At 41.2% G+C, this 25,639-nt stretch overlaps 1 protein-coding gene across 5 annotated transcripts in view; it reads left to right on the top strand.

Moving 5' to 3' along the window:
• BEST3 (bestrophin 3) overlaps positions 1-25,639 on the top strand; it is a 55,853-nt gene that overhangs the window by 14,517 nt on the left and 15,697 nt on the right. For 4 of the 5 annotated variants that reach the window (XM_027542534.1, XM_027542530.1, XM_027542531.1 and 1 more), the window contains 5 exons: positions 4,152-4,306; positions 6,258-6,335; positions 6,445-6,597; positions 10,327-10,407; positions 12,303-12,454. In XM_027542534.1, the coding sequence (XP_027398335.1) occupies positions 4,152-4,306; positions 6,258-6,335; positions 6,445-6,597; positions 10,327-10,407; positions 12,303-12,454 (619 nt within the window). The remainder of the gene's footprint in view (positions 1-4,151; positions 4,307-6,257; positions 6,336-6,444; positions 6,598-10,326; positions 10,408-12,302; positions 12,455-25,639) is intronic. The other variant, XM_027542532.1, reaches the window with a different exon arrangement.

Genomic DNA, 25,639 nt, shown 5'->3' with positions numbered 1-25,639 from the left:
CACGACCAAGCGACTTCACTTTCACTTTTCACTTTCATGCATTGAAGGAAATGGCAATCCACTCCAGTGTTCTTGCCTGGAGAATCCCAGGGACGGGGGAGCCTGGTGAGCTGCTGTCTGTGGGGTCGCACAGAGTTGGACACGACTGAAGCAACTTAGCAGCAGCAGCAGCAGCAGATCCTTCTCCATCGAGCCACAATTCAAGTCACAAGAAAATACAAACGTGTGTGTGTGTGTGTGTGCATGCGTGCTAAGTCACTTCAGTTGTGTCCTATAGACTATAGCCCGCCAGGCTCCTCTTTTCAAGGGATTGTTCAAGCAAAAATACTGGAGTGGGTTGCCATGCCCTCCTCCAGGGGATCTTCCCCATCCAGAGATCAAACCCATGTCTCTTATGTCTACCTGCATTGGCAGGCGGGTTCTTTACCACTAGTGCCCCTGGGAAGCCACTGTGTGTGTGCATAATTGTATATCTATATATATATATATATATATTTTTTTTTTACTCTGATTTGAAATATTAAAAAGTGTTCTTTGGGATAAGCAATACGAAAATTGCTGAGCAGAGCTGAACTAGCCAAAAAACCAGAAGGAAAAGAGATAGAAAGAGAAATTCAAGCCAGATGCAATAGCAAGATAAAATAGCAATGTTAGGAGTGTGGATAGGGTCTGAGGAGATGTGGCATGAAGATAGATATGTGAAGGAGACAGGGTAACGTGAGGATCACCCAACTGATGGTATTGCCAAACTGCAGCAAATCCGTACCTGTGGTGAACATAGCCTTAGAGACGAGGATAATGACCACATTCTGAAAATATCATTGATCTCTGGTTAAAATGGTCTGAAGCACTGATGAGGATAGCATTCCATTTAATAACAAATGCTCTCTGAATTGATTTCACTAACGATCTAGACTTTTCTTTCAAGGGACCAGTAACTCAATTTCCAAAGATAGGGTTACTTTGTATAAGATGTATAACCCTGCAGGAAATAATAAAAATTATTCTGCCTGTATACTCTTGGAGGACACATTAGTGTCTGGTTCGTTTTTCACAGCACCTAGCAAAGTGCTCAGTACATTTGGACTGAACATTTAAACCCCCTGCTTTCCTAACTCTACATGTCGCTTTTCAACCGATGGGTTTGCTACACGACAGGGATGGGGGGAGGGTGGTACCTAACTCTTGCTTTAGCGTTTGCATTAAATAATTCCTCACTCTGCATATTTTCTTCTGCTAAGAAGCCAGAAAGGACTTGCCAGCACAATTTGATCCGTATTCCTGAATAAAAAATAACCAGAGGTCAAATGACAGAGATTTCAGCCAAGTATACACATGCGGTCATTTTTGAAAACTGCAGTATAAATCCCAAGACTGTAACTGTTAGACAATTGATATGAAATGTCTGAGAATAGGCTTCCAGGGAAAGGGTGAAAGGTTGCGGTAGGTCTTTAAGCACAGAGCCAAGACAGGTCGTCTATTGACTTCTTATCATTAGATTTAATCATACTCTGTAAGTCTTTTAAAACAAAAACCCAAATGGATTATCTAGATCATGCAACAACTTTGAAATGCACTGAGAAACAAGACAAGAATTCTCAGGCTCATTCTTATTTTTGACCACCAGAAAGAGTTCAGTTCCCCTGGCCTGGGCAGACTTTTCAAAGCTAATGTAAATAACCTGAGTATTATCTAAAACTAGTCTTTTGTTGGTAAATACTCGTCTTGTAATTGTTACTCTGTTTATTTCAAACTGAGTTAACAGAATCTTCATTCAGTGAGAAAGTGATTTTTCAAGCATCGCTATCGTTCAGAATTTCCTGCAGAGATTTATAAACATGCAACTGCCTGGACCCAATTCATTAGATCACTCAGGAAGATTTAAAAGTATGCTTACCCCTGGACCTTACTCTAGACCAATTGAATCAACACCTCTGGGGATAAGGCAAAGGCACTCGTATTTTCTAAAAGGCATTTGGGCTAAGACACAGGCACATGAGACTGTAAGGTGCAACATTGGGTCAGGGATCTTGCCCTAAAGGTCTCAGGGACACAGGAAGGAAGGAGAGGGTGGGATGAATTGAGAGGGCAGCATTGACATTTGTATACTGCACATGTATAATAGCTAGGGAGTGGAAAGCTGCTCTGCAGCGCAGGGAGCTCAGCTCGGTGCTTTGTGACAACAACTTGAAACTCTGTTCAGAAGAAGACTAGTTGTGTAAGATATTGTACAACGCTAACTAGAATGCAGCCATTAAAAAGAATGATTCTGCACTCCAGATCTTAACAAAAAAAATCTCCAAGATATAACTTGAAAAAAAGAAGCAAATGGCAGACATGTATGGAGTATAAAGTCATTTGTGTTTTTAAAAATTTGGCCTGTATGAAATCTGTGACACTTCTCCAGAAATATACAAAATAACCTGGTTGTAGTGATTTCTTTCAGGGAGGGAAACTGGTTGGTTGGGAAAATGAGACTTACTTTCCCCATTAATATTTCTTTAGCCTGTTAGGATTTTTGTGCCCACTGAACTACGCAATCAAATTAAAAAAAAAAAAGGTCAAGTGTAAACAGTAAGCTTTTGAAGCACATATTTATATGAACAAACCTTTTTACATAGTAGACATTCCATAAATGTTTGTTAATAAATAAACCTGCTACCTTATTATTCCTCTCTTATTATTCAAGTCTCTTCTTTCGGTGTGCAGGCAGTGGAGGATGAGTAAAGTTTCACATAATATGTTATGTGTTAGCACTTCCTGAGTGTTATTTATGTGCAAAGTGCTATGTTAACCTCTTGGCATATGTTCCCCATCTCAGGTACTTCTACAACATCCTTGTGAAGTAGACATTATTATCTCTTTTACACATGAGAAAACAGGCTCAGAGAAGTCACTGAAAGCTGAAGCAAATTGTGTTATGCACACACACACGTACATACACACATACACACATGGAGACACACAAAATCAAAGAAAAGCTTTTAAAGTATATGCAAAATGCTGTAGGGACTGTGAAGATAATATGCCTTTTGCCCTCCCAAAGGGTCTTAGCAGGGGAAACATTTGTGTCTAACACGACCATAACATGAGGCAAGAGAGAGCCCCATGGTGATTTGAAGGGGAAAGGCAGAAGGAATCAAGGAAGGCTTCTCAGAAGAGAACCTGGTTAATTAGGTGTTTGAAAAGAAGCATCAGAAGGAAAAGTCATGCGACTCACCTGTTGGGCAAAACTCTAAGTGCTTTGTATACATTATCAACTTTTATTCTTTAAATCTGAACAATTCTAAGTATTCCTGTTCTCAATTTTACCAAACCCTAAAGAAGAGACATTCCCTTGATGTCCTAGTCCACATTTAATATCACCTTGCTTCCTATTGGCACTACAATCACACACACACACAGAGTTATATATCGGTATATAAGGCAATGTTTGTAAGCAGTCCTTACAGAGGTAAATAGTCCTTTTCTCTAATACAAGTAAAAACTACTTGAGACAGGTACCGCATTATTTTTTATTTCTTGAATATCCCCCATTCTATGCTCACATAGTAGACGCTGAAATATTTAGGGTAAGATATTAATGCTAACAGAGAAGGCAATGGCGCCCCACTCCAGTACTCTTGCCTGGAAAATCCCATGGACGGAGGAGCCTGGTAGGCTGCAGTCCATGGGGTCGCTAAGAGTCGGACACGACTGATCAACTTCACTTTCACTTTTCACTTTCATGCATTGGAGAAGGAAATAACAACCCACTCCAGTGTTCTTACCTGGAGAATCTCAGGGAAGGCGGAGCCTGGTGGGCTGCCGTCTATGGGGTCGCACAGAGTTGGACAGGACTGAAGCGATTTAGCAGCAGCAGCAGCAGCATTAACGCTATGGGGCTTCTCTGGTAGCTTAGATAGTAAAGAATCCACCTGCGATGCAGGAGACATAAGAGATGCCACTTCAATCCCTGGGTCAGGAGGATCCCCTGGAGAAGGAAACGGCAACCCACTCCAGTATTCTTGCCTGGAGAATCCCATGGACAGAGGAGCCTGGCAGGCTACAATCTATGGGGTCACAAAGAGTAGGACACGACTGAGCAACTAAGACAAACATTAATGTTAAATCAAGTCTGTATAACCTATCTCTTTTTACTTTGTGTAAAGGTTTTATGACAGCAGATGAAAGAAAATTATTTGACCACCTCAAATCTCCTCATCTGAAATACTGGGTTCCATTCATTTGGTTTGGAAATCTCGCAGCTAAAGCCCGGAAGGAAGGTAGAATCAGAGACAGTGTTGATCTTCAATCACTGATGACTGTAAGTATATTGCAAACATCAGTTAAAAGATACGACTCAGACACCAACAGGGACTTGGATGTAAAAGGCTGGACCTGGACGAGTCTGCTTTGTTCAATCCTGGTTCCAAAGGAACCAGAAAGACTGGGCTAGGATTAGAACCTCAAATGCAGGAGGAGAATATAACACAGTTTTAACTGAAGTTGATTGGAGGTGGTTGCTTAGAGGCTGTTTTAAGCAGAAGTAGGCTTTGTAATGAATGTTGAGTTTTAAGCCAACTTTTTCATCATTCATTATAAAGCCTACTTTGAACTATGGTTTTGGAGAAGACTCTTGAGAGTCCCTTGGACTGCAAGGAGATCCAATCAGTCCAGCCTAAAGGAAATCAGTCCTGAATATACACTGGAAGGACTGATGCTTAAGCTGAAACTCCAGTACTTTGGGCACCTGATGCAAAGAACTGACTCATTTGAAAAGACCCTGATGCTGGGAAAGATTGAAGGTGGGAAGAGAAGGGGACAACAGAGGATGAGATGGTTGGATGGCATCACTGAGTCAATGGACTTGAGTTTGAGTAAATTCTGGGAGTTGGTGATGGACAGGGAGGCCTGGCATGCTGCAGTCCATGGGGTCACAAAAAGTTGGACTTGACTGAGCAACTGAACTGAACTGAATTGAAGGCTTTATAATAGGCTTTCCTGGTGGCTCAGACAGTAAAGAATCCACCTGCAATGCAGGAGATTCAGGTTCAATCCCTGGGTCAAGATGATCCCCTGGAGTAAGAAAGTGGAAACCACTCAAATATTCTTACCTGAAGAATTCCATGGATGGAGGAGCCTAGTGGGCTTCAGTCCATGGGGTCAAAAAGAACTGGACAGAACTGAGCCACTAACACACACAGGCTTTGTAATAGGCTCTACAAGAAAATGTTCCTTGATTGATCAGCAATGTCTGCAAAGGGCTCGGAAGGTCCTGGCACCCAAGAGGCATATTTGCCATCCCTAACTCCAGGATCCTGGACCTAAATCCCCAGTCAGTTCCCCCAAATTGTAATATCCCAAAGTTAATCCCCTGGAGGAGGAAATGGCAACCCACTCCAATATTTTTGCCTGGAGAATCCCATGGACAGAGGAGCCTGGCGGGCTACAGTCTGCCAGTTCACTAAGAGTCGGACATGACTGAAGTGACTTAGCAAAGTTAATCAGCTTTCCAGATGACCCAGGAAACAAAGCTGTGTTTTCATTAAATGAAATAATACTGAATGCATTTGAGAAACAAATTTATAGATGGGCTAGATAGATTTGTGCCATGACAGTCTCCTGCCTTCATTAGGCTAAAAGGAGTGAATGATTTTAAAATAGCTCCCAAATTACATATACTCTTTCTCAGTCTTAAATAATAACTTGTGTTCAGTAGAGAAAAAAGAAATCAATGGATCTCAATCCTTTCTGCTTTAACAGAGATAGATTTTCTATCAATAGAAGTATTCTAAAGTGTTCCTTTGTTGGGGGAAAAGGCATAGATGTATTTAGGCTTTTTTCTAAGATCTTCAGTAAGCATGTTTTCAAAAAAGAGGAAACAAAAAATAACCTGCTCTCCACATAATTTAGAAATGATTTTTTTGAAATATTAACTACTGCATTTCCACCACCCCTTTGGGACTATAAATTTATAGTGGGAAATTATGAATTCAATAGAGTAGGGGATATTTCTATACCATCCTGATTTATCTTTATATTTTTTTAAACTGTACTTATCCCTTTTGCACATCATTGAATGATGTCATTAGCTTGTCATTTTCAAAATTTTCCTTTTGGAGTGGCCTTCAAAACCAATTTCTAGTCTTTCGAAGTCATGATCATTATTTTATAGGTGTATTTCTAAAAGCCACAGCCATATTCTGAATCCTAGTAAATGTTATTTACCACACCTATCATCTTAGTAAATCATGCTTTATCTATTTCTGGCTTAGGAAATGAACCGATTTCGCTCCTGGTGCAGCCTCTTATTTGGTTATGACTGGGTTGGGATTCCGCTGGTTTACACCCAGGTATCAAATCCTTGGCATGTGATTTTTTCTTTCCATTGCCCACTTTGGCATGCTGGCTCTCTTGGGGCAGCCAGGGCTGTGCTCTCAGTAGGGTTTCTCTCTGTTTCAGGTGGTCACGCTGGCTGTCTACACCTTCTTCTTTGCTTGCCTGATTGGACGCCAGTTTTTGGATCCCACCAAAGGCTATGCGGGACATGACTTAGATCTTTACATTCCAGTCTTCACTCTCCTACAATTCTTCTTCTACGCAGGATGGCTCAAGGTAGCCAACAGTCTCCATGCCTGAGACCCTCCTACAGTCTAGGTCCTGTTACAAACTCTGCACACTGATCCCTTACTGAATCACTCATTCATGAGTGACTCCAAGGTAGATTTAACATTTAATAGCTGAGATGTTACTATTTTTCAACTGGGAGTTCAAGTGGCAGGGATGTGGTGAGTATTGTACTGCAGAGCTCATTTATGCAAAGACGTTACTCTTTTATGGCATTGATTGTGTTAAGTCTTTGTGTGCTCTCACTAGGATTATGATAATGTAATTAAAGTATTAAGTATACCTGCATTGATATTTTATACCACAACAAGTGACTAGGCAGAGTAAAAGAAAGTAAATAAGAAGTCTTGTATCTCAGACTTAAGCATGATTATTATATTTTTATCTTGGTTCTGGGCTTCCCAGGTGGCCCAGTGATAAAGAATCAACCTGCAATGCAGGAGATGTGGGTTCAATCTCTGGGTCAGGAAGATCCCCTGGAGAAGGGAATTGTCACCCCACTCCAGTATTCTTGCCTGGAAAATCCAATGGACAGAGGAGCCTGACGGGCTACAGTCCATGGCTTGAAAAGAATCAGACACAACTGAGCAACTAAACAATCTTGGCTCTGCTCAACTCTAAATAGTTAGCTTCTATTCCCTGAAATCCCACTAGCTGCCCCACGACATTAAACGCATTCCATTTTCAAAACCAGAACTGAGACTCGAAGGAATTCATCGGAATCAAAACCAGAAACACCAAGATTAATGACAACATGTGGTTTGCCAGGAAATTAAAAGCAGGTCAGAGCAATGAAAAGAACTAGTCCAATCATCAGCATTAAATTTTATTTGTTCCCACCACCATCTCTCTTCCACCCCAATGTGTGTAACAACATCAGAAACCTGATTCTTCCTTCTCTTTAGTATGTGACAGAAAAAGGTCAAAGATTATGACTTCTTTAAGGTAACTGAAATCTAAGGACAGTTTGAAGATAACTTTAATAAAGTAGAATTTCAAATGTCTGACCTTCCAAACAGCCACATGTCGACATGCACATCCAGGCCTTCCATGCTGTTGCAGCCTTTTCCCTGCAGACGCCTTTACTTTCATTGGTTTGAATCTTAACCAGGAAAAAAATAAATATGTTGGCATTTCAAGTTACCCTCCAAAGAGTAAAGGCATTTCCTTTACAAATGGCAAAAACATTTTTAACCAGATGACAGTGAGTGGATTATTTTTACCCATTTAAGACGAAGAGCAAGAGAGACTAACAGCTCTCATTTCTCATTAGAGAAAAAGTACACTCTATCTTTATAAACAGATGCTAAGTCACTTCAGTCGTGTCCGACTCTGTGCGACCTCATAGACGGCAGCCCACCAGGCTCCCCCGTCCCTGGGATTCTCCAGGCAAGAACACTGGAGTGGGTTGCCATTTCCTTCTCCAGAAAATCGCCACTACTGGCCCAACACTTGATCCTCAATCATTCTGGTCTTCTATTGTCCTTTTGCCTGAGTTGTGCTGAGCTTTTTATTCTTCATTTTGTGCCCATGTGAAGTGTTCAGCCAGGCTGGAAGGAACAGTCAGCAGTTCCTGCCTTCTGAAGTGCTCTCTAATATATTAACCTTCTTGGGACTTCCCTGGTGGTTCAGTGGTTAAGACTCCTGCCTACACTGCAAGGGACATGGGTTCGATCCCTGGCCAGGGAACTAAGATCCTGCATGCTGTGCAGAGTGGCCCCCCAAAAATAAAATATTAACATTCTTTTCCTTTATAAAATATTTTTGAAGGCAAAATATGAAAAGAAAATCTTAGCTCTATTGACAGGCGACTCTAAGAGAAGGGAGTTTTCCCATCCAGTGGATTGTAAGTCAATTTCTAAGCTGTTTTGTCTTGACCATTCTAATAGTTATAAATACTGAAGTGTAGAAAACCCAGCTTAACCTTATGAACAGTCTATTACTCAGTTATTTGCTAGAAACGGAGCCTCAAATTGAGTAAAGGCTATCGTTGTGACAGGCTATCAAAATCATGGATATCATTTTGGTAGTTAAATGTAGACTGTAATACTATATGTAGGACTGATATCAAAAAAGTGAAATTCTGGATGTAACAAAAGTATTTTCAGGATCCATCCAGTGGCCCATTTTATTTAAAGAAAACCCCAGGCAAAAATAGGCTTCCCAGGTTGGAATCCCTGGGTTGGGAAGATTCCCCTGAAGGGCATGGCAACCTACTCCTGTATTCGTGCCTAGAGAATCCCATGGGCAGAGGAACCTGGAGGGCTAAAGTCCATAGGATCACAAAGTGTCAGACATAACTGAAGCGACTTAGCACGCATGCTCGCACCAGGCAAGAAAGAGTAGATAACCCCTTGGAACTTGCATTCACAGACTCTTTCATGGATATTGCTGTGCAGCTGACTGATCCAGGCACCAGCCCTGCCAGGCTGTCCCTTAGAACAGGGGGCTATCCTTCCCTATCCGTGGTTCTCAACAATGGCCACACAATCAAATCTCTTGGGAGCTCTGCTCACTACTGATGCCTGGCTCAGCTTCACATCCATTAAATCAGAATCTCTGAGGGAAGGACCTAGCCATCAATTTTCTTTAAAAGCTTTTCAGATAATTTTGATGTTCACTCAATGTCGAGAACAGCTGTAAGTGATTAGACCTAAATCCTAAAAAATATATAGATAGATCTTTTTTACCAAGAAGTCTCAGAATCTAGGAACTCAACTAATCAATGGTGCTTTTATTTTATACACTTGTAAGTTTTTCACATTTAAGCCCAATGTAAAACCACACATATGCACACACACACAGATCCAAATAATAAAAAAATCAAAGGGAATGAATGAAAAAGAAGAACAGGTGAGTCTCATTTGGCATATAAGTCTCTCATCAAGAAGGCTATTCAGGGGCTTCCCTGGCAGTCCAGTAGTTAAGACTCTGCCTTTCCACGGCAGAGCATGGAATGGGATTGATCCCTGGTCGAGAACTAGGATCCCACAGCATGCAGTGTGGTCACAAAAAAAGTTGTTTTTAAAAGAAGGCTGTTCAATTCAGGAGCATGGTAAGAACATCTAATACTGACCGACTATTAGAAGATATATGATAAAAACCTATGTAACTTCTAAGTAACTTGCAGTAAATCCTTTAAGTTAAAACTAAGTAAGAAAAAGTCCAGCTTTATGACTTACTAGCTCTCTGACTCATTCACTTAGTAGTTATGTCCAGTTATTGTGAAATTTCCTTGTAATATTTTCTTTAATTGTGATTTAAGTCTTTCTTTGCTCTTTAACCTTGCGCACAGTTACATTTTCTCTCATTACCTGGGCTTTTGTAAATTCTTTCAGAGCACAGGCTCTGCACCCCTTGAAGTGCCTAGCATATTGTCAGAATTCCTTTGATATTTGCTGGCTGATTTGTACTTGAGAATAAGTCTTTTGGTTCCTAAACATCCCATGGCTTCTCCTGATGGGACCTGCATTGTCACCAGCTGAATAGACAGAGCCTTTGAAGAGCAGACCCATGCAGGTGCACGATTGATGGTCTGAGAGTTCAGTCTTGCTGACTGATAAATACCTGTGTATTTACCAACCCACTCCCACTCCACTCTAGGCTTCCTACTGTGAAAGGTGACAAAATCAGAGAGTGAAACAGGAATCCTCTCCAACCTCCACTCTTAGTCTTCACAAGCATCGTGGCGGACTCATTCTATCTTCTCAATTGCAGGTAGCTGAGCAGCTTATCAATCCTTTTGGAGAAGATGATGATGATTTTGAAACTAACTGGTGCATTGACAGAAATCTGCAGGTTAGAGAAGCTTTTCTTTCCTTTACAAACATTAATCATCTAAACAGACTCTGAACACAGGCCTCTGAAGTTAAGAGCTTTAGCCACAAACAAAAGAGGTTTGGCTGTTCAGTATGTTGCTTACAGGTTCTTTTGGAACTTTATAAACCTCACTGGATCTCAATTCCAGTGAAATTCCATCCTTTTTCAATAGAACTTTAAGCCAGTTTTCTTTGTAGGTTTCTTTATTAGCTTTACATAGCCTCTTCCATCTCAGTGGGCTTCCCTAGTGGTGCAGAGGGTAAAGCGTCTGCCTGTAATGCAGGAGACCCAGGTTCAATCCCTGGGTCAGGAAGATCCCCTGGAGAAGGAAATGGCAACCCACTCCAGTACTCTTGCCTAGAAAATCCCATGGACAGAGAAGCCTGGTAGACTACAGTCCATGGGATCACAGAGTCGGACACGATTGAGCGACTTCACTTTCACTTTTCCATCTCAGTACAGACCAATATTTTAATACATTTTTAATTTGTTTCCAATTGCCACCTAAAAAGATTAACAGTGACATAACGTGGCAGCCATAATACAATGTGAGTTCCAAAATGCATATCATTAGATCCTACAGTCAGATGTCCAGCAGCTGGACACTGAGAATGTGGAGCCAGGCCAGCCTGTGTCTCAAAATCTCCCTTACTGGCACCAGATGGACCCCGGGCTTTTACGCTGAAGCATTATTCCAGAGAAGTTATTTATGAAGAGGTAGCATGAGAGAACTTTTATTTTAGGCAAGATTCTCCTCCAACCATTCTCTTTCCTGAAAACCTAACTAAGAAAAGGCCTTCAGCTTGTCCATTTGTTTCAAGTCCTTACTTGGTTCTTAAACAGTATCAAACATTTTACTGTTGGTTCACAAGCTAGCCCCCGTACACAGAGGGAAAGGGGAGACCAAAGGAAAAGGCAGACCAAGTTAGGTTGGTATGTGACAGTTTTAACAGCTAGGGAACTTACTCAAGAGGCTTGTCTTGGGTAGATACAAGGTGAATAGACCTCCATATCTACCTGCCAGAATCCTAAAATTTGATATAGAAGCCTTACTGGGGTTCAGTCATGTAGTCAGCCCAGATGGCCTCAACAACACATTGATCTCTCAAGACCGTATCCTTGAAACATCTCCCACTATGGGGACAATGGGCGGAATGTATATTCCAAGGACACAGGAGAGAAGCCCATATCCCATTACCCTGGTGCAGCTCACAGATCACGACCTCTGTATGACCCCCAACAATCACATTGTCAGCCTGTTAAGGAGGAATTGTAACGCCTACACCACTCACCATAAAAATTGGATTCCCAGAAGTTTAATAATTTATTCAAGTATCAATTTGTTAAAGACAAGAGGAGAAGACCATGGTGACTGCAAGCAGTATAGACTTGTTGATATATTTTTCTAAACAAACAAACAAAAAGTCACGGCAAATAAGAAGTGATATCAAGTATAAATGTACTTATGGAATCAATGAAATGGTATATTGAAATCTTCAGCTTCCTATAACATCTGGGATTATGTGGTTGCTGTCAGGATACCCACTAGACAATTAGATAATTTTGAGCAAAGAATAAAAAGGTGTCTCTCCTGCCTCCAGATAAGTGTGCTCCACTGGGGTACGTGGCTTGATGAATCTGGTCTGGGTAGCTTTACGGCCCCACTTACCCCCACTGCCAAGTGCTCTCATGAACCACATGTACAACTCTCTGTAGCAGCTCTAGTTGTAGCAAATATAAACCGTGGACCTTTATATATTCACTCATTCACACTGTGTTCTATCCCATTCCAAACTTCATTCACCCACTGGAACTTATTCTTTCTTAATGCAGTTCACATCAGAATTATTCTAACACTATACTGATGATTTTAGGTCTCTCTTTTGGCTGTGGATGAAATGCACATGAGCTTACCCAAGATGAAGAAGGATATTTACTGGGATGATTCTGCTGCTCGTCCACCATACACACTGGCAGCTGCTGACTACTGCATACCCTCATTTCTGGGGTCAACCGTCCAAATGGGGTAAGTGCATTTCTAAAACTCACCAACATTTAGAAAACAAGTAAGTCACTGTTCTGATCTTTTTATACTGTGGTCCTGAAGTTACTTTCATAAGAACTCTCAATTATTAATATCCCATAATGGTAGCCTTTTCAAATTTTCAGACATAATTAATATGTCCAAGAGTGTGAGAAATTAAAATGACTGTAGTTTCTGGTTTAAATATGGAGTGTGTGTGTGTGTGTGTGTGTGTGTGTGTGTATTTGAGGGTAATTTGCATTTCACCTTGCTTTTATACCACAGCAAATTTTTCTGATAGTTGTGAAACTATCTTTTTTTTCTTTTCCTTCCAACTTGGAGTAGTTATTTAATTATATTGTTATTTATTATTTAATTATGACCATCATAATGAAATGCATTTAAAAAGTATTTATTGAGCATATACCATGTGTAAGCACTGTGCTAGACTATTTTGAGACAAATAAGCCTTAAGGTAAATTTTATCAAAAAAGTTTCCTCCAAGATTATGCTTTGATCAAACTGACTTGTTTAGTGTACATGCCAGTCTCTGTTCAGTGGTTTGAACATAACAATCTGTCCATACGTACTGTGAGCTTTAAATAAATGGGCTGAGGCCTTCAGTAAATCATGCACAGTTCTTGAATAATTTTATTAAATCTGATCATGTATTTGATTTTGCAGAGATGTGTGAATGTGGAGGAAGTTTAAGTATATTTGCTGAAGGCAGATGCCACGGTTTCCAAGTAACTTAAAAAAAGGAGTGTGGACAAATTTAGAAAAGTAAAAAGAACCCCTCCAAAAAATTATAGAAAAAGGAAAAACTTTTACAGAATTTTTCTTATAATTTTTGGCAAAACTGTAGTTCATTTTTCCCTGAGGCCCGCTCTAGGCAGATTTATGAAGTGAGATCATGTCTAAAGTTGCCACCTGTGACCCTCTTTCTCTCCCTCTCACACTGTTCAGCCCTTCTCTTTTGCTACTGTTAAAAAGCAAAATTCAACTGGATAAATTTTTTTGAAATTCCCTCCTTAAGCTTTTTTTAAATGTATTTATTTTTAATTGGAGGAAAGTTGCTTTACAATATTGTGTTGGTTTCTGCCGCACACCAACATGAATCAGCCGTAGGTATCATATGTCCGCTCCCTCTTGCATCTCCCTCTCCTCCCCACCCCATCCACCCCTCTGGGTTGCCACAGAGTACTACACTGAGCTCCCTGCGTTTTACAGCAATTTCCCATTAGTGATCTGTCTTACATATGATAATGCATATGTTTCCATGCTACTCTCTCAGTTCATCCCATCCTCTGTGTCCACAAGTCTGTTTTCTATGTTTGCATTCAACTGAGTAAATTTTAAAGGTCTTATTGCTTCATTCACCGATTCTTGAATTGGGCAGCATCCAATCTCGCGAACACAAAGGAGCTCCACAGAACTATACAAATGAAAGCCTTTCATAGGCAGAAAGGAGCAGGAATAAGGAAGTTACACATGGCAAAAAAAACTGGGCTGTTTATTGCAAGGTCACTTTCCTATAGGAGATGGCAGGGGTCTAACAGGCAGAATACCTAACCAGTGCTGATCAGGCAATTCCTGATTGACTGGCTTAAGATTCCATTTCTGGGAAAACTGAAACTGTAATTAAGTCTTGGTTTCGTGACATGGTGCTTAGCAAGATGACTCCATTTGGGGCCTGTTATCTTGTGTTTAATGCTAATATGAGAATATTTAGCTTCAATCCAGTCCATATAATGCTTTACTCTTAGCTGAATGTTTCCTGCCTGCTGCCTGCTGCTGCTGCTAATTCACTTCAGTCATGTCCAACTCTTTGCAACCCCATGGACTGTAAGCTGCCAGGCTCCTCTGTCCATGGGATTCTCCAGGCAAGAATACTGTTGTTGGTTGCCATGCCCTCCTCCAGGGGATCTTCCTGACCCAGGGATCAAACCCATGTCTCCTGCATCTCCAGCATTGCAAGTGGATTCTTTATCACTGAGCCACCAGGGAAGCCCTGAATGTCTCCTAGGGCTCCTAGAACCTCTGAGGCTGAAATCCCTTGAAGACTCAAAGAAAAACATGACTGAAAGTATAATTTCAGGCGTTGTGGCAAATAACAAGACAATGAAGGAGTCAGGAAACTTGCCTTGCTGCTCTCCAAGCACAGCTTGGTAAAGGTGGCTACTCCAGGCTGGCCTTGTTTCTGCTTCTAGATGCCTGCTAAACCTGGGCCCTCCTGTCCAGGGCCTCCTCCTGACCAAGGTACTCATCCCTACTCCAGCAGATTGCTCAGTCTCTATAAATAGTAATTCCCTGCTGTCTGCACTTCTCAGTCTTTTGTAATATATTCTGCAGTGGTAGTTTCACAGATATCTGGCAACCTTCTCAGTTTTGAAAATTAATAGATGTTTTTCTGTCAGTTTGTTTTCAGATCACTCTATAAGCTTTAACCTTCCCCTCCTCTCCCGTCATTGATTAATGCAAAGTATTTGAAGATCTGACTTGTAAAAGAAAGGGGAGCAACACCACTGGTAGGGCTGGGGAGTCATGAGGACTCTGTCTGGACTGCAAGTGCCACTTGCGTCCATTCCCGGTGGCTCAGTGGTAAAGAATCTGCCTACCAGTGCAGGAGACACAGGTGATGTGGCTTCAACCCTGGGTCAGGAAGATCCCCTGGAGAAGGAAATGGCAACCCACTCCAATATTCTTGCCTGGAGAATCCCATGGACAGAGGAGCCTAGTGGGCTACATTCCATGGGGTCACAAAAGGTCAGACACAATTGAGTATGACTCCGTAAAATGAAGATTTTTTTTTTGGTCTCAAGATTTAATCTTGATCTACATATTCATCCTAATCATCATAATTTCACATTCCTATGCAAGTGTCTGTATTCTTTAGAAAGTATTAAGCTATGTATTTGGGAACTCCCTGGTGATCCAGTGGTCAGGACTCCACGATGTCACTGTCATGGGCCCAGGTTCACCCCATGGCCAGGGAACTAAGATCCCACAAGCTGTGTGGCACAGCCAAAAAAAATTAATAATAAAACAAAAATATGTGTTCCTCGTATTTCTAAATATAGAAACATAGTATTAGGAATTTGTAAGGCCTTGGAGAAAATACATAATCCAAATGATTATTGGGACAATTAAACAAAATGGTAAGCATAAAAACACTCTATAAATAACTGAAGAGCATTATAATTGTCAACTAGTACAGATCTCTTTTGTGGATGTCAAACTTTGGCACAGAAAGATTGAACAAGTCTAAACTATTTTTCATATTTAACTAAGCCTGGATATCTGTCACAGAAAATAAAATGCTTGAAAGCAAACCAGGAGGTAAAAATGAAGCAAACAGTTACCAGTTGTCAGAGAGATCCTGTGGTTAAGTTGGCATATTCACTACTAGATAAGATGACCTACTTACCTCAGATATGCAGATGACACCACCCTTATGGCAGAAAGTGAAGAGGAACTAAAAAGCCTCTTGATGAAAGTGAAAGAGGAAAGTGAAAAAGTTGGCTTAAAGCTCAACATTCAGAAAACAAAGATCATGGCATTTGGTCCCATCACTTCATGAGAAATAGATGGGGAAACAGTGGAAACAGTGTCAGACTTTATCCTTTTGGACTCCAAAATCACTGCAGATGGTGACTGCAGCCATGAAATTAAAAGACGCTTACTCCTTGGAAGGAAAGTTATGACCAACCTAGATAGCATATTCAAAAGCAGAGACATTCCTTTGCCAACAAAGGTTCGTCTAGTCAAGGCTATGGTTTTTCCTGTGGTCATGTATGGATGTGAGAGTTGGACTGTGAAGAAGGCTGAGCACCGAAGAATTGATGCTTTTGAACTGTGGTGCTGGAGAAGACTCTTGAGAGTCCCTTGGACTGCATGAGATCCAACCAGTCCATTCTGAAGGAGATCAGCCCTGGGATTTCTTTGGAAGGAATGATGTTAAAGCTGAAACTCCAATACTTTGGCCACCTCATGCGAAGAATTGACTCATTGGAAAAGACTCTGATGCTGGGAGGGATTGGGGGCAGGAGGAGAAGGGGACGACAGAGGATGAGATGACTGGATGGCATCACTGACTCGATGGACGTAAGTCTGAGTGAACTCTGGGAGTTGGTGATGGACAGGGAGGCCTGGCGTGCTGCGATTCATGGGGTCGCAGTCAGACACGACTGAGTGACTGAACTGAAATGAACTGAACTACTAGTTATGATGGCCTATTTCAGTTCACTTCAGTTCAGTCGCTCAGTCGTGTCTGACTCTTTGCAACCCCATCAACTTTAGCGCGCCAGATCTCCCTGTCCATAACCAACTCCTGGAGACCACCCAAACTCATGTCCATTGAGTCAGTGATGCCATCCAACCATCTTATCCTCTGTTGTCCCCTTTTCCTCCTGCCCTCAATCTTTCCCACCATCAGGATCTTTTCAGATGAGTCAGCTCTTCGCATCAGGTGGCCAAAGTTTTGGAGTTTCAGCTTCAACATCAGTCCTTCCAATGAACACCCAGGACTAATCTCCTTTAGGATGACTAATTGGATCTCCTTGTAGTCCAAGGGACTCTCAAGAGCCTTCTCCAACACCACAGTTCAAAAGCATCAATTCTTCGGCACTCAGCTTTCTTTATAGTCCAGCTCTCACATCCATACATTACCACTGGAAAACTATAGCCTTGACTAGATGGACCTTTGTTGGCAAAGGAATGTCTCTGCTTTTGAAATGCTATCTAAGTTGGTCATAACTTTCCTTCCAAGGAGTAAGCGTCTTTTAATTTCATGGCTGCAGTCACCATCTGCAGTGATTTTGGAGCCCCCCAAAGATAAAGTCAGCCACTGTTTCCACTGTTTCCCCATCTACTTGCCATAAAGTCATGGGACCCAGTGCCATGATCTTCGTTTTCTGAATGTTGAGCTTTAAGCCAAATTTTTCATTCTACGCTTTCACTTTCATCAAGAGGCTCTTTAATTCTTCCTCACTTTCTGCCATAAGGTTGGTGTCATCTGCATATCTGAGGTTACTGATATTTCTCCTGGCAATCTTGATTCCAGCTTGTGCTTCCTCCAGCCCCGCGTTTCTCATGGTGTACTCTGCATATAAGTTAAATAAGCAGGGTGACCATATATAGCCTTGACGTACTCCTTTTCCTATTTGGAACCAGTCTGTTGTTCCATGTCCAGTTCTAACTGTTGCTTCCTGACCTCCATACAGGTTTCTCAAGAGGCAGGTCAGGTGGTCTGGTATTCCCATCTTTGTCAGAATTTTCCACAGTTCACTGTGATCCACACAGTCAAAGGCTTTGGCATAGTCAATAAAGCAGAAATAGATGTTTTTCTGGAACTCTCTTGCTTTTTTGATGATCCAGCGGATGTTGGCAATTTGATCTCTGGTTCCTCTGCCTTTTCTAAAACCAGCTTGAACATCTGGAAGTTCACGGTTCACGTATTGTTGAAGCCTGGCTTGGAGAATTTTGAGCATTACTTTACTAGCGTGTGAGATGAGTGCAATTGTGTGGTAGTTTGAGCATTCTTTGGCATTGCCTTTCTTTGGGGTTGGAATGAAAAGTGACCTTTTCCAGTCCTGTGGCCACTGCTGAGTTTTCCAAATTTGCTGGCATATTGAGTGCAGCACTTTCACAGCATCATATTTCAGGATTTGAAATAGCTCAACTGGGATTCCATCACCTCCACTAGCTTTGTTCGTAGTGATCCTTCTAAGGCCCACTTGACTTCACATTCCAGGATGTCTGGCTCTAGGTGAGTGATCACACCATCATGATTATCTGGGTCTTAAAGATCTTTTTTGTACAGTTCTTCTGTGTATTCTTGCCACCTCTTCTTAATATCTTCTGCTTCTGTTAGGTCCATACCGTTTCTGTCCTTTATTGTGCCCATCTTTGCATGAAATGTCCCCTTAGTATCTCTAATTTTCTTGATGAGATCTCTAGTCTTTCCCATCCTATTGTTTTCCTTTATTTGCATTGATCGCTGAGGAAGGCTTTCTTATCTCTCCTTGCTATTCTTTGGAACTCTGAATTCAAATGGGTATATCTTTCCTTTTCTCTTTTGCTTTTTGCGTCTCTTCTTTTCACAGCTATTTGTAAGGCCTCCTCAGACAGCCATTTTGCTTTTTTGCATTTCCTTTTCTTGGGGATGGTCTTGATCCCTGTCTCCTATACAATGCCACAAACCTCTGTCCATAGTTCATCAGGCACTCTGTCTATCAGATCTAATCTGTTTACTGTTAGTTATAATGGCCTATTTACTAGTAATTAAGATGGCATATTTACTACTAGTTACTATTGCCTATTTACTCGCAGGCACAGGCAAAAGCTAGAGTCTTTTAGGGGAGGTTTTTGTGAGTTTAACTGGACTCCACTAGAACTAACTGTTCAAGAAACAACTAGGCAAAAGTTACTTGGTCTTGACTTTCTGCATGAATGAGAACTCTAAAGTCAGCCTCACAATCCAGGAAAGGTCACTGCAAGAATTCAGGGTTTTGGAAGTCAGCAAGAATGTTTTCTTCAATCCATTAGCGTTGCTTTTTCCCATGAGTATGTTATTAGACAAGATGTTTCTGGTTGCCAGTGACAGAGAACCAACTCAAGATAGCGTAAGCAAAAAGGGATTTCTTGGTTCACATCCAGGAAGTGGCCTAGCTTTGGATGTGGCTGGGTGCAGAGGCTCACGTGTGTCACCAAGACCTGCACTGCCCTCTCTGTCTCTCAGTTCTGCTTTTCTCTCCATTGGCTCAGCTTCCGGCCAAGCTCTCCCTTCCTGATGGCAGACAGACAAGATGGTAGCCAGCAGCTCCAGGTGTACAACCTGTCTTCTCAATAAATGCTGTGGGAAAACTACATCTCTTTTCCAACTCCGAAAACTAGAGTACTGGATTCATTACGATTGGCTAGGTTTGGCAAACGTGTCTGTTTCTGAACCAATAACTATCAACAAGAAAACATGATATTTTGATTAGCTAATGCTGTTTCATGCATCCGTCTTTGGACCAAAGGGTATGGTCAGCTCCAACCAACGATATGGAGCAAGTGATGCTGGCAAGAAAGATGAAGGTGCTATTACAGGAGAAGGGTGAATGGTCTGCTGGGCTGGCGAAGACAATAGGTGTCCTCTAAAATCTTAAAAGATAATTTGCTAAGCATTGAATTATTCACTCACCAAATACAACATCAATACCAAGTAAATCATCTGAGTGAGGTTCAGGGAAAAGGCAGTAAAGGTAAGGATCATTGTAGCACAGGCGGTTGATGATGACTGAGCCAATACGTTTTTCTCTCATTTGGATGAAGACTAGGTGCCGGCATGGTATGGATGCAAACATCTCAATGGGCATTTAAAATCCCTTCCTGAATATTTTTTTAAATTTTCTTATTCTTTTTAAGATATATGTTCCCAGCATATTTAATTCAGAAATCAGATTCCCCTCATCTTTTCCTATCAATGTTTCAGGTTTGTAATCACAATTCCCACAATTCAGAAATTCCAAAATGGAGGCAATGTCTTTCAGTAACTGAATAACAATATGACTATCCAAGGGCAACCTGAGAAATTACTCTGCCTCATACATTTTTTCTCATTTAGCACACTACGCATTTCCACAAAAAAAGGAAACTCCTTGGAGACAATTTCTTTGTTCTCTATATTCAGGAACATGTTCAAAATATTGCTCTATTTTCTACACATTTTTCAAAATATACATTACTGAAATAAAGTAATTCCTCTTCTCATTTTTATCTCAAGTGCAAATTTAAATTATCATTTTCCTTGTACACATGTTCATTTATTCAAGCAAAATTTTCTTTTAGGGTCTAGTATATGGTAGGTTCTATGCCAGATGTTAGGAATAGGCAAAAACAAAGACAAATTAAAAAAAAAAAAACAAAAAAACACGTCTTTTAAGCCCTCAAACATAATGAGACTAGTTATAAAACTATGTGGTAAATGCAGTGATAGAGAAATGTTGAGAGTTTTATGGGCACACTGAAGGTACTCTTCATGGGTCTGATAAAGCAAGCCCCTTTCAGTTGGGGAATATAGTATGCATCTCATTTTTAAAATTTTTATTCTTTAGACTGCAAGATGTGGCATGTGGGATCTTAATTCTCCATCCAGGAATCACACCTGCATCCCCTATATTGGAACACAGAGCTAATCACTGAATACCAGAGAAGTCCCTAATATGCATCTTTAAGAATGAATTTGGACACTACTATATGGGCTTCCTTGGTAGCTCAGATGGTAGAGAATCTGTCTGCAAAGCAGGAGACCCGACTTCAGTCCCTGGGTGAGGAAGATCCCCTGGAGAAGGGAAATGGTTACCCACTCCAGTATTCTTGCCTGGAGTATTCCATGGACAGAGAAGCCTGGCAGGCTATATGTAGTCCATGGGGCCGCAAAGAGTCAGACATGACTGAGTGACTAACGCTTTCACTATATATAAAATAGAAAACTATTAAGGACCTAGTGCATCGCACAGGGAACTCTACTCGGTGCTCTGTAGTGGCCTATATGGGAAAAGAATCTTAAAAAAAGAGTGGAGATGTATAGATAGGTAGATATAGCTGATTCACTTTGCTGTAGACCTGAAACTAACACAACATTGCAAATCAACTACAGTCTAATTTTAAAAATTAAAATAAGATTAAAAAAAAAATGAATTTGGAAGGATTTCCACGGTGGTCCAGTGGTTAGGACTTGGTGCTTTCACTGCCAGGGCCCAGGTTTGATCCTGGTTGGGAAACTAAGATCTTGCAAGCCACAAAGCACAGTCAAAAAAAAAAGAAAAGAAAATCAGCCAAAAAAAGGAATGAATTTGCATATAGCATATAGACAGAAGGAGGGGATGCAGCAGAGAGTACATTCTAGGTATAGGCAAAGACAGAAAGGAATGATAGTGTATTCAAAGCAAAATTTTTTAACATTTCAGCTTTATTGCAATGGAGTTGACATATAAAATTATAAGATAAAGTGTACATTGTGGTGATTTGATATATGTATACATTGTGAAAGGATTCCCCCATCTCATTAATTAACAAATCCTTCACCTCACATATTTATCGCTCTTTTTTTTGTTTGTAAGAATATTTTAAGTTCTACTGTCTTCAGTTCAGTTCAGTCGCTCAGTCGTGTCCGACTCTTTGCGACCCCATGAGTGGCAGCACACCAGGCCTCCCTGTCTATCACCAACTCCCAGAGTTCACTCAGACTCACGTCCATCGAGTCAGTGATGCCATCCAGTCATCTCATCTTCTGTCGTCCCCTTCTCCTCCTGCCCCCAATCCCTCCCAGCATCAGAGTCTTTTCCAATGAGTCAACTCTTCGCATGAGGTGGCCAAAGTATTGGAGTTTCAGCTTTAGCATCATTCCATCCGAAGAAATCCCAGGGCTGATCTCCTTCAGAATCGACTGGTTGGATCTCATGCAGTCCAAGGGACTCTCAAGAGTCTTCTCCAGCACCACAGTTCAAAAGCATCAATTCTTCGGCGCTCAGCCTTCTTCACAGTCCAACTCTCACATCCATACATGACCACAGGAAAAACCATAGCCTTGACTAGACGAACCTTTGTTGGCAAAGGAATGTCTCTGCTTTTGAATATGCTATCTAGGTTGGTCATAACTTTCCTTCCAAGGAGTAAGCGTCTTTTAATTTCATGGCTGCAGTCACTATCTGCAGTGATTTTGGAGCCCCGAAAAATAAAGTCTGACACTGTTTCCACTGTTTCCCCATCTATTTCCCATGAAGTGGTGGGACTGGATGCCATGATCTTTGTTTTCTGAATGTTGAGCTTTAAGCCAAATTTTTCACTCTCCTCTTTCACTTTCATCAAGAGGCTTTTGAGTTCCTCTTCAGTTTCTGCCATAAGGGTGGTGTCATCTGTGTATCTGAGGTTGATATTTCTCCCGGCAATCTTGATTCCAGCTTGTGCTTCTTCCAGTCCAGCGTTTCTCATGATGTATTCTGCATAGAAGTTAAATAAGCAGGGTGACAATATACAGCCTTGATGTACTCCTTTTCCTATTTGGAACCAGTCTGTTGTTCCACGTCCAGTTCTAACTGTTGCTTCCTGACCTGCATACAGATTTCTCAAGAGGCAAGTCAGGTGGTCTGGTATTCCCATCTCTTTCAGAATTTTCCACAGTTTATTGTGATCCACACAGTCAAAGGCTTTGGCATAGTCAATAAAGCAGAAACAGATGTTTTTCTGGAACTCTCTTTCTTTGTCCGTGATCCAGCAGATGTTGGCAATTTGATCTCTGGTTCTTCTGCCTTTTCTAAAACCAGGTTGAACATCTGGAAGCTCATGGTTCACATATTGCTGAAGCCTGGCTTGGAGAATTTTGAGTATTACTTTACTAGCGTGTGAGATGAGTGTAATTGTGCACTAGTTTGAGCATTCCTTGGCATTGCCTTTCTTTGGGATTGGAATGAAAAGTGACCTTTTCCAGTCCTGTGGCCACTGCTGAGTTTTCCAAATTTGCTGGCATATTGAGTGCAGCACTTTCACAGCATCATTTTTCAGGATTTGAAATAGCTCAACTGGAATTCCATCACCTCCACTAGCTTTGTTCGTAGTGATGTTTTCTAAGGCCCACTTGACTTCACATTCCAGGATGTCTGGCTTTAGGTCAGTGATCACACCATCATGATTATCTGGGTCATGAAGATCTTTTTTGTACAGTTCTTCTGTGTATTCTTGCCATCTCTTCTTAATATCTTCTGCTTCTGTCAGGTCCATACCATTTCTGTCCTTTATGGAGCCCATCTTTGCATGAAATGTTCCCTTGGTATCTCTAATTTTCTTGAAGAGATCTCTAGTCTTTCCCATTCTGTTGTTTTCCTCTATTTCTTTGCATTGATTGCTGAAGAAGGCTTTCTTATCTCTTCTTGCTATTCTTTGGAACTCTGCATTCAGATGCTTATATCTTTCCTTTTCTCCTTTGTTTTTCGCTTCTCTTCTTTTCACATCTATTTGTAAGGCCTCCCCAGATAGCGATTTTGCTTTTTTGCATTTCTTTTCCATGGGGATGGTCTTGATCCCTGTCTCTTGTACAATGTCATGAACCTCATTCCATAGTTCATCAGGCACCCCATCTATTAGATCTAGGCCCTTTAATCTATTTCTCACTTCCACTGTATAATCATAAGGGATTTGATTTAGGTCATACCCGAATGGTCTAGTGGTTTTCCCTACTTTCTTCAATTTAAGTCTGAATTTGGCAATAAGGAGTTCATGGTCTCAGCCACAGTCAGCTCCTGGTCTTGCTTTTGCTGACTGTATAGAGCTTCTCTATCTTTGGCTGCAAAGAATATAATCAATCTGATTTCGGTGTTAACCATCTGGTGTCTTCTCTTGTGTTGTTGGAAGAGGGTGTTTGCTATGACCAGTGCATTTTCTTGGCAAAACTCTATTAGTCTTTGCCCTGCTTCATTCTGTATTCCAAGGCCAAATTTGCCTGTTACTCCAGGTGTTTCTTGACTTCCTACTTTTGCATTCCAGTCCCCTATAATGAAAAGAACATCTTTTTTGGGTGTTAGTTCTAAAAGGTCTTGGAGGTCTTCATAGAACCGTTCAACTTCAGCTTCTTCAGCGTTACTGGTTGGGCATAGACTTGGATTACAGTGATATTGAATGGTTTGCCTTGGCAAATTGCAATAACATGATACAGTGTTATCAACTATATTCACCATGTTTTAATTAGATTATCAGACCTTATTCATCTTACAGCTGAAACTTTGTACCTTTTTACCTATTTTATCCCTATTTCCCCCAACCTCCTAGTCCCTGGCAGTGATTTTTCTACTCTGTGTTTCTATTGTTGTTGTTTAGTCTTAAGTTGTGTCTGACTCTTTGTGACTCCATGGACTGTAGCCCACCAGGCTTCTCTGTCCATGGGATTTTCCAGGCAAGAATACTGGAGTGGGTTCTCATTTCCTTCTCCAGAGTATCTTCCCAACCCAGGGATCAAATCTGAGTCTTCTGCATTGGCAGAGATTCTTTACTTCAGAGCCACAAGTGAAACATGTTTCTATTAGAATAACAATTTGATATGCAAAGCAGAAGAGCCAAGAAATGAATCTGGAGGGAGAGGTAAGGAAGGATCACAGAGGGTTTTAGAGTCTGAGTAAAGAGTTTCAGCCTTTTTCCAAAGCTATTAAATGACATGGTCACATTCGTGTTTTAAACAAGTTGTCCTTGCAACTGGCTGAAAGATGGATGCCTAGGGATAAGACTAGAGCCAGAGAGACCAGTGAGCAGGCCATTGGTATAGTTTAGACAGAAAAGCATAAGGGCCAAAGTAGCGCAGTGCTTCACGGTATGTTGACAGTGGAGATGGCAAAAGGGACAGATTTGAGAGAGGAGGAGTTTAAAATGATGGAGTGATTGGTAATGAACTAAGGAAGACAGAGAGTAGTGAGAAAGAGCTGCTGAAAGGGAAAAATATGAGCCAGCTTCCTTTCGCGTGGGTTGCATTTAAGGCATCTGTGGGCAATTCACATGGAGATGTCCAACAGGCCGGGAGCACAGAGACAAAACTAAGCAGAGGGATGCTTTTAACTGTTATCACTACGTGGGTGTGTTAGAACCGAAAGAGTGGGGGAGAGCACCCAGGAACCGTGTCAAGTGAGTAGGACAGAATACAAAGGGTAGAACACTGTCACTTAAAGGGTGATCAGAATAAAGGGGTCCTTGAAAGAGAGTAGGAATCCTCACTACAGATGCAGGAGAAGATCCCCGAGAATGCCCTGTCCTAGAGACCAAGGGTGGAAGTTTCAACATGAAGCCTGAAAAGCACCATAGGAGTTTGCATTTTAAAGCGACTGGAGACTTAAGTGAGAGTGTGAGGCAGAAGCTAAATTACAGCAGGTTGAGGGGTGATTGGGAGGCAAGGAGATCAAGATTGCCAATGTAACCCATTTTTCCAGTAATTTTATAATAGGAAAACTCAAACATATACAGAAGTAGAAAACAAACTATAATAAATCTCAGGTAGCCATCACCCACCTTCAGTTATCAAGTCATGGCCAACCTGGTTTCATACATCTTCCCACTCATCTTTACCCACTGTGAAGCAAATATAACCACAATACCACTTTCATGCCTTAAAAACAAAATACCCAAAACTCAAAATAATTCCTTAACTCGTTAACTATACATGAA

This window comes from Bos indicus x Bos taurus, chromosome 5 (genome assembly GCF_003369695.1).
Source record: "Bos indicus x Bos taurus breed Angus x Brahman F1 hybrid chromosome 5, Bos_hybrid_MaternalHap_v2.0, whole genome shotgun sequence".
Taxonomy (NCBI): domain Eukaryota; kingdom Metazoa; phylum Chordata; class Mammalia; order Artiodactyla; family Bovidae; genus Bos; species Bos indicus x Bos taurus.
This window is presented reverse-complemented; position numbering and strand designations above follow the sequence as displayed.